Source organism: Protopterus annectens, chromosome 9.part0 (assembly GCF_019279795.1).
Source record: "Protopterus annectens isolate FY-2018-M chromosome 9.part0, PAN1.0, whole genome shotgun sequence".
NCBI classification, from domain to species: domain Eukaryota; kingdom Metazoa; phylum Chordata; order Ceratodontiformes; family Protopteridae; genus Protopterus; species Protopterus annectens.
This window is the reverse complement of record NC_056743.1, coordinates 96115088-96132892: the sequence shown is the minus strand read 5'-3', so window position 1 is coordinate 96132892 and position 17805 is coordinate 96115088. Positions and strand designations below refer to the sequence as shown.

Sequence of the window (17805 nt, the reverse complement as noted above, 5' to 3'; positions counted from 1 at the left end):
TACCTTAAACATTATCGTTTTTGTCTTATTAAAATAATTTTATATATTTTATTATTTTATTTACCATATATGTACACTAGATATCCAAATTCTATTTGCATAACAAACAAGGACACATTAATACCAGGACACAACCTGAGTACAAACAATACTGCAGCATAGTTAAGTAAAACACAATGCTTCATGTGAAGCATCAAAACCTGCACTACATAAATAATTAGTACTGTAAAGATTTCAGTACATATATGAATAGCAATCACTGTAAATGATCTAGAATTATGTGATCAGAAATGTATATATGATACAGTGCAAAGTGTAATACATCCATATGTATATTAAAGGCCAATGCCCACATGTCCCGCTAAAGCAGAGCACACTTGTATTTACTTTTATTTATTTAGTCTTTTAAATTGTGTGAAACCAACCAGATCCCTACCCATGCTTGCTTTTTTTTACACTACAAGGCATTGTATGTGGTACATCTTGCTCAGGCACAAAATATGCATGCGAGTCTGTGAAAATCAAGCCTAGGTCTTCATGTTATATTAACATGCAGCTAATTACTTTAACTTTTTTTATAATATTTTTCTGTAAAACCCTTTTAGAGGTATTAGTTGTACAGAAGAAGAAGAACTGCAAAATACAGTCAAAAGCTAAAATCACAGATATTCACAGTTGCAATATAACATAACCTCCTAGTCAGGCTGAGAACATGCAGCAAGCCTTCTGATTGTCAGACCAATAAGCCTTGATAAAATCCATTGATATAAACATATTTCAGTATCCATAACTAGTGGTCAGACTGAACAAACGTTTAAGATACCCAGTGAAACTAGGGGAAGGAGAACCTTTCACAGTAAACATTGGTACCTATGGTAGACTGATTGAGGAAGAGATGTATAATCACTGATCCTTACAGAGACTTAAAATTTAAGTGACAAATAAAAGCTAACAGTTTATAATCAATACTAAAAATTCAGTCATAACTTTCAAGTACAAAATATATACAGTTGCAGGATTTCTTTTGTGACAGAAATCTAAATGTAGGTAGGTGATCATTTCCACACTTGTGGGTCACATGATTCACAGCAGTATTAGAATGTAATCCGTTCATAAAATCATTTTCAGAACAAAATACTCAGTAGTTTAGTGACCAAGACATACCTTGTACTGAACTGAGTGAATATAAGCTCCAAGTTTTCTGAAAAGTCAGGAATTCAACAATCATTTTGTTGTACTCTTGGCAACACAATCTTAAATACTCCAACACAAATGATGAAAATATTCTGTAATTACTGTCTGAATCTTCAGAGTGATGTGCTCTATGTGTGGAATCTCTCTTGCAGAATGTACATTCTGTGAGGTTTGTGAGCTGTATTTCTTCCAAAACTATTAACTGAGAGCATTGTAAATATCTGCCATTATTTAGGCAAGTATTTTATTAAGTCCTACTAACGTTATCATCGCTCAGCTGAAGTAAAGAAAGGTTAATGTCTCCACTAATAATCTCATTTTGAGTAAAATAATGTACTTTGGCCCTCTGAATGGAGGATTGCTGCTTGAAACATCCTCCATTCTCTTCGTATTTATTCGTTATTTTAATTGAAATGTGCTTAAACTGACAGATTAGAGACTCTAGTCAAAGATGGAGACCACTCAGCTGTAGTTCTGTGCTATTAGAAGTACAAAAGCCACCTTTTAAAGATAAAGTTCTTTTTCCTCTAAGAAAAACTAAAATGCATTTGAAATGGTACTGTAAATCCACCCACAGCTGTACTGCAAAGGAAAAGATTTCAGGCTCACAGAAGTTTTGCTAATCATTGACAAGAGCAAGGGTTATTGCCTTCAAGCTTTGCATATTAAGCATCTGCTCACTGATTTTACTGCACAATGGAATATTTTACAGATATAGTTAGAATGGTAACAACTTTACTGAGCCTAAAATCACAACTGAGCTCTAGCCAAACCAGAATCCCTGGTAGGAGTGTTTCATTCACTGCATGTTAGGAAGCTATTTTCCCATCACTTCTAGCAGAGGCAAATCAGTAAAAGAGACAGGCTGGTCCTCATGACTGTGCATAAAGGTATCGTCTTGTAGGTCATAAAACTATCCTCCAAACCAAGACTGATAGTGTTTCAAAGTTCTCACTTTAACAGAAATTATGTTCTTGGAGTTTACCTTAAAAATGTTATGAATTTTCAACGTGAAACTTTTAACTGCATAGAGTTTATGTAAAAATGTGTTTTACTAAGTGCACAGCCAGAGTTCCAAGAAACATGTGGCTTAGCTGACTATAGCTGTAAAGGTACAGACGTTTGTATGTTAATTGTTCAAAATTATTACACAGAGTGGAATTACAGAAGTGTGTTACAAAACCCATGAAGTTCAAAATCTACTTAAATTTCATTCTTGGGGTGAGAACTAGTTAAAAGATGCATGTGTGTTGTCTTATTTTACATTACTCGTGACCATTTACCAGGCTTAGAAATTCTATTTTTTAAAATCCCAGGGTAAAGTCACTACATATACAGGAAAATCGTTTAAATGCCTTATCAAGTAAACTTTAATGAGTTAGCAACCTATGATTGGACTGTGTTTAGTATACTGAAACTGTTAAAGAAAAGATGGCTGTTTTTAACACCCCACTAAGGCAAATCACCAAGAATTTGGCTCTTCTGTATAGAGTGACTTTAAAACCTAGAAATAATGCCTCTTGGTTAGATTTAACAATTATGAATGAGATTAAGCACAAGAATTGATACTACAGACATTATATAAACAAAGGTTTCCTGAAACCTGGCCCTTATTTAAAAGTAATTACAGCAGTAGACCAGAACAGGTGTTTTAATTTGACATACCTAGGTTTTTAGAATGGTTTGGTGAAATGATAGCTCACCAAAATGTCTTGCCGAACTGCACTGATAGAATCTAGGAGGCAACCTGCCAACATGGAGGGAAACTGTCCACTCCCAGGTAAATGTAACCCCCCAAATTTTCCTACTCCCTTCATTGTAAACGATATCACACTTGCTATACTCTGGTCCTTAGGCGCTTTTGCACTGGCCAGTGATTTGTTGAAGATCTCTTATCGGGGGATCCACTAACACACTAACCAGGTTCCTGAGGAATCTATGAGGTAATACAATCAATCCTTGTGCATTATTCTCCTTAATGGCAACCAGTTCACCCTCCCAGCCTGTCATGAAGTCTGTCTACTATTCATGAAGACTCCTGCTATCCTAAACCCTAGGATTTTCAGAAATTATCTCTTACTGCATGCCCTGTGGGAGAAACCTTGTGAAAATAACTAATCTTTATTCCTTAACAAATTTACATTATCAGTGTGAAAGAGCTGGTTGAGGTAGATATGCTGATGTGTAACAGAAGGCATCCTGTGGTTTATGGATTATTAGCTTTTCTAAGCAAGTCCCCAAAAAACGTTAGGAAAATGACAATGTGACACACCATATTCTATGTACTGCACCAAGGTGACCAAAGTTGGATACATAAAAGACATGAAAATAGTGTAGAGTAAAACATAATGATATACGCTGTCATTCAGTACTTCAGTTCTCCACAAATATAAGGAAATCAGCAAGCAGTATCCTTGGCAAAATTCCAGTCAAGCCTTAATCTGATTTACCAGCATATAATAGACAGTACTTTAATGTTCAGACACAGATGGATTTATTTACAGTCTACTGACCCTTTGTATCCCATAGGATATGCACACATGCTTCTGCATGTTCAGCTGCTACATGGATATACTAAACAAATACCAGACAGTATTTTTGCTTTTCGGTCTTTTTCCTTTGACAGGACCCAGAATATTTTTCTTCACTAATGCTTCAGCTTTGACTGCTCTGGAACATTTGATGTACCATTAGCTCTATGTCTCCACATCCACTTCCATTTGTATACATGCTGATTTTTTTTTTCTTGCTGCAGCTGAAATAGGTGAAAACTACTATTTTAACAGTCTGGCTGCTTAAAGATTTTATTCACGCTTAGTGAAGCATGAGTAGTTAAAAAATTATCCATAACAGTACTTAAAACTTCGTGTTTAATCTCAGATGTTTTTCAGTCACCATCCTTTCAACCAATGTTTTTCCCATGACACATCTGTGTACAGAATGGCTGTCCAGAGTGTTTAGAATTCCTTCAGTTGTCCTCTGATCGTTACAGGCAGTGGAAGGTTGTCAATGTTAATTTTGTCTTCCAGATTCTGTAAGATGGTGTAAAGACATTGTTCCCGTAGGGAGATGAAACGGCAGCGACGTACTCCCAACTGAAGCTCTGTTTCTGGTGCTGTAGAGCAGACAATAGGGTACAGTGGCTCTCTGATCTAAAGACGAAGAGAAACGAATGTTGAGAATTCAATAAAATGCCAGAAAAGTTGGGTAGAAAGCAAACGTTTAGAAACATTAGATGATTATGAATACCATTATTTTATAGATACTTGCAATACTCTTTACTGCACTACAACTTAAATAGTAAAATTATTAATGCTGTCATCTGCATTTACAGTGGTTAATATATCCATTTCACAGGTCGAGGGTTCTGGCCTGATATCCATTTTCTGCTTCTGTGGAGTGTGCATGTCTGGGGTAATTTTCTTGTTGCGGGGGGACTGTGGGAGGGGGAGGGACCTGTGCACAGTGTCTCTGGCATGGAAGGAGATGAGGTTGGATCGGATGCTGATCCGAAGACCCATCTGTTGAGAAAGAATGGAAGCAGACAACTTAGATCTATCATTATAGTGAATACATAACTTTTATTTCAAACTACTGTGATGGAGAGCTTCCCTCTTGTTACTTCTGAGTCTTCAGCTATTGCATTCAGTTCTAGTCCTGGTTAAGCCTCTCTGTTAAAAAAAAAAAAAAAAGTCAGTGGGTGAGAGAGAAGGGAATTTAATGGGGCTGGGTTGTGAAGTTATGAAGAGAAGACGGTGCAGGAGGGAACGGGATAGTATAGGTGGCTGGAAGTCGGACTTTAGCTGTTAAAGAAGGGAAGGAAGTTAAAGTTTTGTTCTTTTGTACTGACCAATGAGTGTCTTAGGTTCATATCAGAATGGTTGTGTATTATTAAAGAATAAATTCTGACACTTTTCACACAAATTGGATGTGGCTGCCTTAACAGCAGTTCTAGTATCTCATTTTAGTAAGGCAGATGGTACACAGTTTACATAAAGGTAAAAGAAAAATGGCACACTACCAATGTTATTAGGACAGAACAGAAACCTATGAGCAGAAAGAGATCAAATATTATCCTACAGTTCCTGATCTGTTTGTGTGTTAGTGTACCTATATTTTTGATGAGTTTATACTTAACTGCCTAAGCTGTTTACATTTAATGCAAAGTACTGTGGGAAGGGTATGCTAATTTCCACATAACCATGTGAAGTTAAATGAGAGCTGCTGTTGAAGTTGTATCACTGCCAAAAACAAGAGAGTTACGCACCTCATTTATCTGAACGTTAAGTCAGCAGAGATTAGTTTTCGTCAGCGGTTTGACTGAAAATCTCCCTGAGCTAAACGTTGCCACTTGTGCATTTGAAACCATCCTGTTAAATGGTGCCAGAAGCTACTTTGAAATTTTGAAATTTAGAAAGATGAACAGAAATAGTCCTGGCTCTGTGATGTAGAGGGAAGAAACCTTGACTGCACCCCTGACAACCCTTGTTCATCTAGTGCCACTGGTACTGAAAAAAAAACAGCTGGGTGAGGTTGCAAGCAAATGACCAATGCCAGCTGTCACTCATCTTTGGGAAGGTGGTGACACCTGTAATAGTGAAGGTGTAATGCAAGCATCAGTGAGCCCCACAAACCTACACTGCAGCACTGAGCTGGTTAGCAATGGGTTGGCATGTGTAGTAACATGTATAGTAGAGCTTGCAAGCCACAATTAGGAGGGGTTAGGTGGGGGCCTCCAGTCCATTATGCAGGGATGACCACTCCCAGTTCACTTAGCTCTTGCCCCAGAGGAAAGAATGAGCTGTAGGGCCTTCAATTTTGGGGAATGAATGGGTCAACAGAGTGTTTGGGAGAGTAGGACTATTTAGGTACCAGGAAGCAAACAGAAGAAAAGAACTGAGCAATAGAAAGTCTGTCTTTGAGCAACATGATTGCATTGTCTTGCAATGCAAGAAAAATTATTTGGCTGCCATCACACTAACCTTCAAATGTTATTTTGGGGACTGCCTTCCATTAAAGCATAGAGTGGAAACAGCGGCACTGGTGTTAGAACTTCCAGCGACAGGTTCCTCTATTTAAAAATAACAGCCTTTGGTTTGGTTTGGTTGTGGGAAAGAAACCATTTAATTAAATGCCCCTTGTTACATGGAAACACTTTCCATAAGTTAAAGAAGTATGTGACCTGCCCCAGTGTAAAACTAGGAACGTGAGCACTTAAATACTTTCAGATGTTATTGCTACAAAGAAAATGCATAAACAGTCCTTCACTGTGAACTGATTTTAATAGAATAGTCACTAAGGGTAGGTTAAAATCTCTGTATAGTTTACAGTATCTGCTATTCTGGTATTTAGTGTTATGCTGTTGCATGTAGTTTGTACATAAGTTGCAGTCCTAGATCTACTGACACCCATAGGACTTGGTATGCAGCACATGCTTATCTTGGTGAACAAATTTCCTAAGAGAGAAAAGCTCCTTCTCTTTCCATGATAACAAACATCTCTCCCAACGATTTCCAGTTTCTTCCCACTACTGAAAGCAGTTCATTGGGTTCTGCCTCCCCCAGGCTACTTTGTCAATTTGTTCTGTGAAAAATCTTATTCTTTTCTCTGTTGCAGGTGTCATGAATATAGTTTGGCAAACTTCTTCACCACTTCCTACCTTTTCCTAACCAAAAATTGTAGCTGTTTTGTATGCAGCCACTTTCTCATTCATTACGATGTTGATGTTTGCTGCCTTTTAGATTTGTATTTTTTTCTCTTTGTCTCTCGTCTTTATAGCTTGTCTGGAGGCAAGCATTTGGAGGAGGTTCTTTTTCCACCCATTAGTGTGAAGCTATAGTCTTTTTGAGAGCATTCAAATCCTCAGCAACTGCTTTGGTCTACAGAGGTGAAGAATTCCCTAAAGAAAAAGGAGATGGGGGTCTGCAATTCTGCACAACTTCCAAGACATTAGATTGGGTGATCAGCTTTCAGTTTCATCTTGTATAGTAATCATTGAGTGGGACCAGCTTGTCACACTGCTGTTTTCCATGCATCAGCTTATGATGGAGAAATAACTCCACCTTGGATGAAGTTTTTGTCTCATGCTGGCTGCAGAAATTATATATAGATTATATATAGTTTGCCTTTGTAGAGTTGTACTGGGAGGATATGAATGGAGGCATCTAGCATTATAGTAGACTACACCACTACATAACTTATTTTTTAAGTTCCAACTACTGACTGAAAGGAGGAGGTCTTTCATGATGCCATAGTAGTGCCTTGGAACAGCCATTATGTGATCACCCAACCTTAACTGGTCATCAAAGATGGTGCCTATGTCTTCATTGGCTTTGGATTCTGGAATCATTTCATGATTACTGCAAAAGGGTAACTTATGGAAGAACATCTGTGGCAGGGCTAGCCACCTGGTGGCGTGAACCTTGGCTATAAATGAAGTGACACCCTAACACCATGTGTGCAGATGGGAAAAGGGATTGTGGATGGATGCCTTTCTAGAGTCTGACAAATATGCATCATGAATAGCCACTACTGTTCACTGGGTTGCTTTGCAGTGGGCCTTTGTCCAGCACCTCTGCCCTTTCACAACACCCCCTCCCCTTCCTGAAACACTTGAAAGAGGGATGGCATGCATTATGATCTGCCCCAGTGGTAGATGTTGCTAATTTCACCACTCAAGGTAGCCATTGTATATTGCCTTTGTTTTAGAATGTCCTGTGTTTATAAGTCCAAGGGGTACTTGGATCTGTTTGTGAGTTCCCATGGCACAAGCATGAGCAATTATCTTTGACAGGAAAGCTAAGAGCCCTGGTATCTGAAGGAAAGATGTAAGGCAGCCATAGCTGGGTTTGTTTAGGAGTTGCATATTTTATTTTACTAGCCAATAAGGGTATTGTGGATTTGGTTTTGTCCTATATTTTGGTGATTTCACCACTTTTGACCTATGTTCCCCTTTCATGTAACTTCAAGGGGCATCCTTTGTAGCATTAGTAGATATTGTGGCATCCCTCCCACAAGAAAGCAAGTCATGATAGTCTTACTCCCTCTTGATCTCCTCCCACTTCCTCTGGAATTTGTTCCTCATCTTTCTGTAGTGCTTCAAGGTCCTTAGTGATTACCTTTCAACCTTCTGCATTTTATGTGGAAAAGTACATCCTGTATTAGGATCTGCATATCCAGAAATAACTTAAGTGCTGTATTGACATCTGATGCCTGGTAAATAGTTCCCAAGTTCATATAGTCAAGTTCCAGGAGAAGGGTTATCTCCATTATTACCTATGTGTATATGACATTTCTGTATTAAATGACCATTATGCATGACTGCGAGTGGCGACTTACACATTTAGGCAGTATTTTGATTGTATTGCATTTATATGAGTTCATAGGTGTTTACTTTGCTAACAACCACAAGGGCTTTTTTAAACCTAGCCATGCATCCTAAATTTCTGACAAGTCCTGATACCTTTGATAAGTATAAGCATGGGCCTGGGAGAGGAACCATTTACAGGTTACCTGTTTATATCAGAGACATAGGTGCCAAACCAGGGATGAATTTCCATTTTCACATCAAGTTGTCCAAGTTGCACTTGAATTGGATCAGGGAGGAACTTTGCTTCACATGGATGGGGAGCCTGTTCCATAGACGGGGTAGTCTCTGGGATACATACCTATCTCTCAAGCAGGTCCTATTTATATCACAGGCAAGGTTTAAGTCTTTAGAATGGGTAATTCTGGTACTATTTGTTTTGTGGATATGAAAGAGGTCCATCAGAGTGGGGTATGCCAATGCCCTGTATGCCAGGCATAAATCTCCCTTCAAAAGCTTGTAGGAGACAGGATACAGGGATAGGGCCTTGAGGCGGTCTGCATAGGATATATTACTTACACCCTGTATTCTTTTTGTGAGGAACCTCTGTAGATGTTCCAGTTGTTGGATATGCCTGGCTAGATCCATACCAAAGGGGGCACTGTACTCAATGATAGGTCTGATGAATGCCGAATACAGTGGAACAATGACTTAATTGGACTTAGATGACATACCTTTGTTTATAAGTTGTGCAACATAGAATGATTTCCTCACCACTATAGACACATGGTGATCAAAGGCTAGATTACCAACTATGTGTGTCCCTAAGTCCCTGACTACTGGGTCAACTCTAAGGGGTGTGTTGTCAATATGATAGTTACCAGGGATGGATGACTTCCCAAAGGATACTATTATGCATTTCTTGGCATTTAGTTTTAGTCCATGACTTTGACACCAGTTATTTGTCTGTGTCTGCCCCTCCTGGAGAACATTTGTGTCAGTGTGAGATTCAGTGGCAGCTTCTAATTTGTAATCATCTGCAAATTTAATCAGCCAGAGACCAGTGACATTGGCCTTGACTTCTAAGAAGTAAATGCCAAAAAAGAGTGGTCCAAGGAGTGATCCCTGAAGGACTCCACTTGTGACTGGCCTCTTTGTAGACTTGGACTCCCCAGTTCTAAATTCCTGGGTCCTGTCTGTGAGGCAGTTGGCCATCCACCGAGTGACATACGGGTTTGTACCTAACCTCTTGAGTTTGTCAACAATGCCTGAGTGGGGTATTGTGTCAAATGCTTTGGCCAGGTCAAGGTAGGCAGTGTGAATGATTTTAACCTCATCCACTGCTTTGGTGACCTTAAGTCCACCAGACTGAGTAGACATGATCTGCCCTTGACAAAGCCAAACTGGGTTGGAGGTTTACTATATCTCTCTTGATCATCTCCATGATAATTTTTTTTCCATGGCTTTACATATAAGACTAGTGAAACGTATGTATCGGTAGTTTCCAGGGTCTGTAGATGGCCCATCTTTGTGCAGAGGGATGACTGTTGCCTTTCTCCATTTGTGAGGCACAAAGCCTGTATGGAGGCTACAGTTAAATAGTAGTTCCAGAGACTCTGATAGGTTGTTTCTTGCTATATAGAAGGCATCCTAGGATATTGTCTGGGCCCATTGATGATGATATAATGTAGATTTTTGCCATTTGCATTGTTTTCAACTTTTATGACATTCGACTTTCCGAAAAGTCGATGTTGTCATAGACCCATTTTATATATATAAGAAAAGAAAAGCACAGGTCCTTTTGTTAAGGGACAGTAGTTTCCCAGCCTTAAGTGGGTAAGACATCTCCCTCCCAAGCTGTTCCATGAGATGAAAATATCATCAATGAAGTGATAACAGTTCATATATGGGAAATACTCAGAGGTGCAGATGGTATTTCTTCCCACTTGGCTAAGACTACGTTTACCATCTCTGGTTAAACTGAAAGTAGTTTTAAGTACTGTGTCTTGAAGCTCACCTCTTGCATGTATTTTCTTGGGGTTAGTGGAAGTCTTTGTGCCCATGAATTCTTTAACAGTTTCATTGAAGTACTCATGTGGAAGTACCATGCAAAGTGCTTCCACAAAAATGGTGACAAGTACCATATCTGGCTTGATTCAAATTTCTCTAACCATTTTTAGAAAGTAAAGAGTGTCCAAGATGTATGATGGAGCAGTTTTGGTAATTTCTTTTATTTTAAAGTCTATATAAATCAATAGGTGTACAGCACTAGAGCCTCATCCTGCTATCAATGGACAGTATGGGGGTCAGCAAGGTTTTTGTGATGCTTAGGGATGCTAAAAAACTGGGGTAGCCTGTGAGAAAGGTAACTAAATCATCATCAAGTAGATTAGTTGAGGTCAGAGAAGCAATTCTTGTGTTCACATGTCTGTAGGCTTGGATGATAAGTTCAATGTGAACCTTTTGGTAGAAGTCCTGATTTTCCAACATTTTCTTAATTTCTGGTTGTAGAAGTCAGTATTTGTGATGAAGTTTCCCCTTATGCTACTTCATTCTGGGATAAGTTATAAAACTTTCTCTTGCACGTCTTGGTAAGAATTCTGTGAATGTCCTCCTCACATTTTTCTTCTTATGTCCATACAGTTAGGTGGAGAGGTGGGCAAAATGTACTTGGTGCCTTCCATTTAGACTCATGGTTGACAACTTCATTCTTCATTAATTGGTTCTCATTCTGTCTAGCACATCCAGATTCCATTCTCCTTTCACAAAAAATGATTTTCAAGTTCATCTTCCAGAAAACTGCATAAGGTCGATAATGGTGTTAACCAAGTTGCTTCTTGCTCTTGTTATGGGGTATAAATGTCAGCCCCTTTTTCAGCATTTTTGTTTCATTTTCAATCGGTGGAATCTTGGAGTGTTTCCATATTTTGTTTTTTTTGCAGGTTACTGGAGATCTGTCTCGAGTTCCCTGAGGTATTCATTGAAGGGGATAGTGCTGTTCTCCTTGGTGATAATACTAGTGTCCCTTTGTTGTCTTGTCTAGGTTTCTTCATCTTCTTGGAGCATGGTGTTTTCCTGTAGGATTTCACCATCCCATCTGGTTGCATGGGTGTCTGTTGTGTGAAGTGAACCTGTGATGATCGTCTTTGTTTTCTCTTTTGTGGAGTTTTGTCTGGATGGGTCGCTCTGGAAGCCAAAGGAAAATCCTGCTTAGTGTGGCACATTGTTAAGTCACTCTAGTTCCGGGAGTTAGTATTTTCATCGAGTAGTACCAGTAGCTTGGTCATCGGTTCAGTAGCATCAGTGCTCTTTAATGTTTGGTCATTACAGTGTTTGATTATTCCAAAGGGGCCAGGATTTCTGAGTCTAGCAGATAGGTTTAAAGGTCTGTTTCTGTCTTTTTTTCCATCTTTGCCATTTCTACCATAGTCATTTTCACCTATTGTAAGTTTCTTAAGTTTTTTTTTTTTTTGTCTTCATGCAAATTTCAAAATTGGAGACTCTCACTTTAATTTAAGTTCATCTGAAGTAAAACCCTCCTGATGTGAGTGTCTGATTTTTTTCCTTCCAGTAGTACTAAAGATGCTTTTGTGATGGCTTGTTGTCTCTTGTTGTTTTCAAGCAGGATTTCAGTGAGTTTAAACCCAGTTTCTTCCAGGGTATTATTCCCTTTATTGTTCAGATCAGGATCAACATTATTACAAACTGGTTTTCTGTATAGTCTCAGTCCTTTAGGTACAAACATGTTACCTACGTATGCATTTAAATTGACTTCCTTAAGAGACTTACAAGTGTATTATTTAAGAAACTTACAAGAGATGAAAAGAACCTGGGTTGTGTCCAGAGGGAAAGCATTTGCAAACTGACTTGGAGTTGAGATGATTTTTAAGCTAAGGATAAAATGATGGATACAATGTGGAGTCTTTTAAATTAGTAGGGAGAGATTCCCTGAGTTTGGAGTGTAGGATGGAGAAGAAATGGTTAGTGCAATGAATGAAGTCCAGTTCTGGGGCATTGAATTAATCATTTATTTATTGCTTTTGTTTACTGGGAAAGTCTGACTGGCTCACGTTCCATTTTTAGCAGAGGCCCAGGGAGAAGTGCTCCACTTTACAGAATGAGTAGAAGGCAGTTGTACAAGATTTACATATGAAATGTACATACATACACAGAATAGTAATGATATGGCAGGTAATCAAAAAGTAATAAATATACATACTTCTAGAATAGTAAATGTACATATACAATAGTGAATTAACATGCATATAATTGTAATATGACAGTTAATGAAAACATGACAGTTAAATAAAAATACGCTCTGCTCCTTATTTTTTTCTCACTCTCCCCCTTTTTTTCTTAGGACCTACTATGTGCATTCTCACATGTTAGTACCTGCTCGGCCCTTAACTCATCCATCAGAACCAGCGACCTCCCCTCCTCTCTGTCACCCATCTCAGCATTACTCTCTGAAGCCTTGTTTCTTTATTTTTACCTTTTTCTCTCCAAATAGCCACCCATTGTACCGGTTACTTTATACCCCTTACTTTCCAAACACCCACCCATTGTGCTGGTGTCTGCTTCCTTTCTTTTGTCTACATCTACATATTTTTACTGCCTCTGTAGAGGCCCCTGCTCACTGATTGTTTTTCTGGGAGACCCTACAACCCTGGTGTAGGCTGCAGCATACTTTGACTAGACCGTCAAAAGAAAAAAGGCATGGAGTAGCTATAGTCTATTCTAACAATCTCACTCTCACTTGTCCTGAAAAATCCGTCCCATCCTTCCCACCAGCTGAAATCCTAACTGCTAACTTTAGACCTAATACTTGCACTACTACCATTACCGTAGCAGCTATCTATAGCCCTCCAGGGGACAATATCCCTACCCTGGAAAATATTCTTGCCTACTTTGCACAGCACATTCTCAATGAAACCATCATCTTAGGGGATGTAAACATAAATTGGCTACCTCTGTGTGCACCAAACTCAACTACGCCCATTAACTTACATGGCTTTGCACAACCTATCTCCACTCCCACCCATATAAACAAAACTCACAAATCTAGCTCTCTTATTGACTAGATATTAGTTTCAGACACCTACAAATATCATAACTCAGCTACCCTCCCTGACTCTCTGAGTGACCACTCTCCAGTAAAAGTTCTTAGATTCAGCCCCCCATTTCTCTGAAACTCATAGATATATAACCTGCCACAAACTATCTAACTTCTGCCCTAAGACATTTAATTCTCTGCTCTCCAGAATAAACTGGACTTGCCTAACACAACTTCCCCTTGATGAGGCTGTCCACTCATTTAACACTACCTTCATAAACATTCTGAACTCTCTTGCACCCCTTCACACAATACGAGTTAAATCTAACATATCCCCATGTCTAACTAATGCCACTCGCTCACTAATAAAAACTAGACAGAAAATGTGGAAACTATGGGTAAAAACTAAACTCCCTATCCACCTGCAAAAGTATAGAGAACTTAGAAATTTAACAAAAAAATATCAACAAAGACAAAAAAGTTTATTATACTAACCCTCCTTCTGCACAAAGAACTAATCCCAAAAAGTTCTGGAACTCTGTTAATAAAATATTGTATCCTGGGAAGCCCTCATCTTCCAACCCCCCTCAACCAAAGCATCAGAAGAAATAGCTAACATTTTTAACTCTTACTTCATTAAATCCATCTCAAATATGGTAAACTCTATCCCCTTCTCAACCAGCTCTACTAAGTTTCCTGCATTGTTTCTTAATCCAAAGGCTTCCAATACTCTCTCCCTACATCCTGCACCTACCAACTATATTAAATCTCAACTCTCTAAATGTACACCATGTTCTGCATCCACTGATAATATCCCTCCTCATTTCCTTCAGGTTGCAGCTGACTCTCTTGCTACATCTGTATCTATATTGATAAACCGCTCTATCACCGAATCAAAGATTCCTACAATTTGGAAAAATTTTACACCCTACGTATACACAAGGGAGGTAACTCCTCTGAAATCTCTTATTTCAGACCTATTGCAATACTTTCTCATCTTTCCAAAGTACTTGAAAAATGCATTCATAATCAAGTAATGCAACACCTTGTACAGAAAAATCTGCTCACACCCACACAACATGGCTTTTGCCCAAAGCACAGCACCACCACTGCCCTCTTATCTTTCATTAACACTATCTCATTGGCCAGAGACAAAAAAATGTGTTTCCTGCTTATCCTGGACCTATTGAAAGCCTTCGATACAGTGTCTCACCCTCTTCCCCTTAACAAACTGACTGAACTTAACTTCTCTACCTCCACTGTTGCCTGGTTTTCTAGCTATCTTACTAACCAACTTCAATCAGTGAGATGGCAGTCTGCCCTCTCCCAGTCAAAATGGGCTTCACCCATGGATCCATTCTTGGCCCATTGCTTTTCAATATCTTTATCAATCATCTCTATACTTCCTATCCTCTATCATCCCTTGTACAATACGCAGATGACTCTACAGTTATCACTACTGCTGATACTCAGTCTGACCTTCTCACTGCTACACAGACTTCCTTTAACTCAGTAGAAACTTGGTTGTCTAACAGCCAGCTTATTCTAAACCCTAAGAAAACTAAGCTTACTTTTTCTTCCCAAAAACTTTATCCATCTCAAACAAACATTCTCCATACAATCCCTAATTAACACTCATATAGATGTGGAAACTAGTACAAAACTCCTAGGTGTCACCATAGATGACCAACTTAAGTTTGACTTGCATGTAAATAATTGCATAAGGAAGACTCACCAAAAACTTGGCCTCCTTTACAGGAACAAAAAGTTCCTCACTAACAAAGCTAAAGTTACCCTCTCTCAAGCCTATCTCCTACCCAGCCTATTTCATGGTTCCCAAATCATAACTAATCTTAACTCCTCCCTTTTAGCTAAGCTTGAATTAACCTACAATAAGGTGGCTAGCTTTGCAGCACACCAGACCTATAATTCCTGCCATTGTCTCTCTAAAACACCTAAACTGGCTAGAATTTCCTCATCAGCTCCTTTTCAATCAAGTTTGGTTTATTCATTCCACTGTAAATCAGCCATTTTACTGTCCTAACCTTTCTTTTTTCATCTCCCTATACACTGCAAGTAGGCCTTTCCGCAGCTCATGCCAGAACCTATTGCAAAACTACAATCCTAAAACAAAAACTGGCCACAACCTCTATAGCTTCAATCCTTCTAGCTCCTAGAACAAACTGCCATTAGCAAATAAGTCTACCAAATAACCCAACCAGTTCAAAACAGCTGCCAATGAATATTTGAAAAGTCACTGGTCCTGTCTTTGCACTCACCCCCCCCATGGTTTACCTGACTATTCAATAACTGTACACTTCCCATCCTTATCGTGACTCTACTTATTCTTATTGTTATTGAATTTATATTATTACTTTATTGTCTAACTTGTACAATTGTGTTTATTATTGCATCCAATATAAGTTTTTGTTTATTTTTGTATATGTTTTCAGAGTTATTGCTTATATTAATAAAATACGACCAGCCACAGATACCGCAATAGATTTATTATTACAAACAAGAATTTATTTTTCTGTTTGTAATAATAAATCTATTGCGGTATCTGTGGCTGGTCATATTTTATTTCTTCATTCTTGGATTGTGGTTATATATTATTGCTTATATTAACTTGAATTGTAACTCTGTGGAGCTTTTCTCCCCTGGCCTCAGCTGAAAAAGGCCTATTAGCTCAGTCGGACTAACCTGGTCAACAAATGGAAAATAAAATAAAAAAAATTAAATACAACAAAATATTAGCTAATATCAAGCTTATAACAGTCTAGTAACTTTTAAATGGAGTCAACTGAAAAATAGATTTTGTGTAGGAGTCAGTGAAGTAGTTATAGGATGAAGATGGTTACTAATTATGAAGGAATATTGAGGAGGTCAAGATAAAAGGGAGACAGAGATAGTAGTGGAAAGGACTAGATGACAGTTGGATAATTTGAGGTTATGAAGAAGTATCTGCATTATGGCCAGTTACATAAAAGAGTGGTGACAGTAAGGGTCTGGAGACTATCCAGGAACATCACATATACAGAGTGGGCAACTGAGAAGGTAGGAGTTCAGTTGAGTTTTAAATTATTTTAGGGAGCATTCTTGTATTGCTCCATTTGTGATCTTTGTTGATTTCCTCATTTCTCTGCTTTATATAAATTTTCATAAAATTTCTGAAATATTTTTAATACAGAGATCTCTGGTTATTTTTCTTGTTATAGGCTTTCTGAGTCAGGCAACAACCCTTTCTCCTTTCTGTTACCTAAGTCGTTGTGATAAAAGTTTTTGTAAACTGGAGTTGTTTAACTTCCAAGATGGCTGCACATTGAGTAACAACTTAATTCTAGCTCTCCTAATGTGAAAACAGAAACTCAGCAGAGAAGACCAGTGGACTTTTGTGTTTCTGTGTAAATTTCAGTAACTGGCTAGTAGGTGCACTGCCTAGATGCCAGGAAAAAAAAAAAGAAATACAGAGGACCTCAAGTAAAATCAGCTACAAAAAGTGATGAAAAAACACTGACTGGGAAAAGTACTGCAGCTGTTCAGAAAAAAGCAGTAAAGGTCCAGACATAACTTTCAGTAACCTAGAGGAAAGCATAAGACAACTGCACACAGACCTGGTTATAATAAACAAAATATTGATGGATTATATCAACTTAAACCACAAAAAGCTGGAAAAATAAAAGAAGCTTTAAACAGATATTCAGACGAGGTAGTAAAAACTGCAAAATCAGAGGTTGAAATGAAGAAAAAGCTGGCTGAATATGAAACTGCTCAAGAAGAGATGTTTTAATAAAATAATAGCATTAGAGGACAGAACATGTAGGGAAAACGTGAAATTTCAGCTGTACCAGAGGAGCTGGAAGGAACAGACTATATTAATTTTAAGAAAAGCACAGATAAGCAACTGGACTAGTGTTCCACAACAGGAGTTAGGCACATTGTTTGTATGCTCCAAACCTGGCTATGAGAAAGCAACACAGACCTTTACGAGAAAAATGCAATCCTACCAGCAGAAGGGGTTGATTCTGACAGCAGAGTTTTTGTGGAGAATGATTACTCATTGTACACCAAGCATAAGACGAGTAAATGTATTCTCCTATTCAGGGAATGTTGGCAAGCAGGTGTGAGATTCAAACTGCTGTATCCAGCTATCCTCAACATATTCTTCCCTGGAGGGACAAAATCATTTTTTGATGAAGCACAGGTTAAGGAGGAAATAAAAAACATTGTCCAACACAAACTGAGTTGTGAA

General features: G+C 38.4%; 1 protein-coding gene across 1 annotated transcript in view; it reads right to left on the bottom strand.

The window, feature by feature from the left end:
* Nucleotides 1-628: 628 nt before the first annotated feature.
* The window catches only part of SPSB3 (splA/ryanodine receptor domain and SOCS box containing 3), a 172199-nt gene continuing 155022 nt past the window's right edge, over nt 629-17805 (bottom strand). The window contains exon 5 of the mRNA XM_044082616.1: nt 629-4346. Coding sequence (XP_043938551.1) covers nt 4152-4346 — 195 coding nt within the window. The 3' untranslated portion in view covers nt 629-4151. The remainder of the gene's footprint in view (nt 4347-17805) is intronic.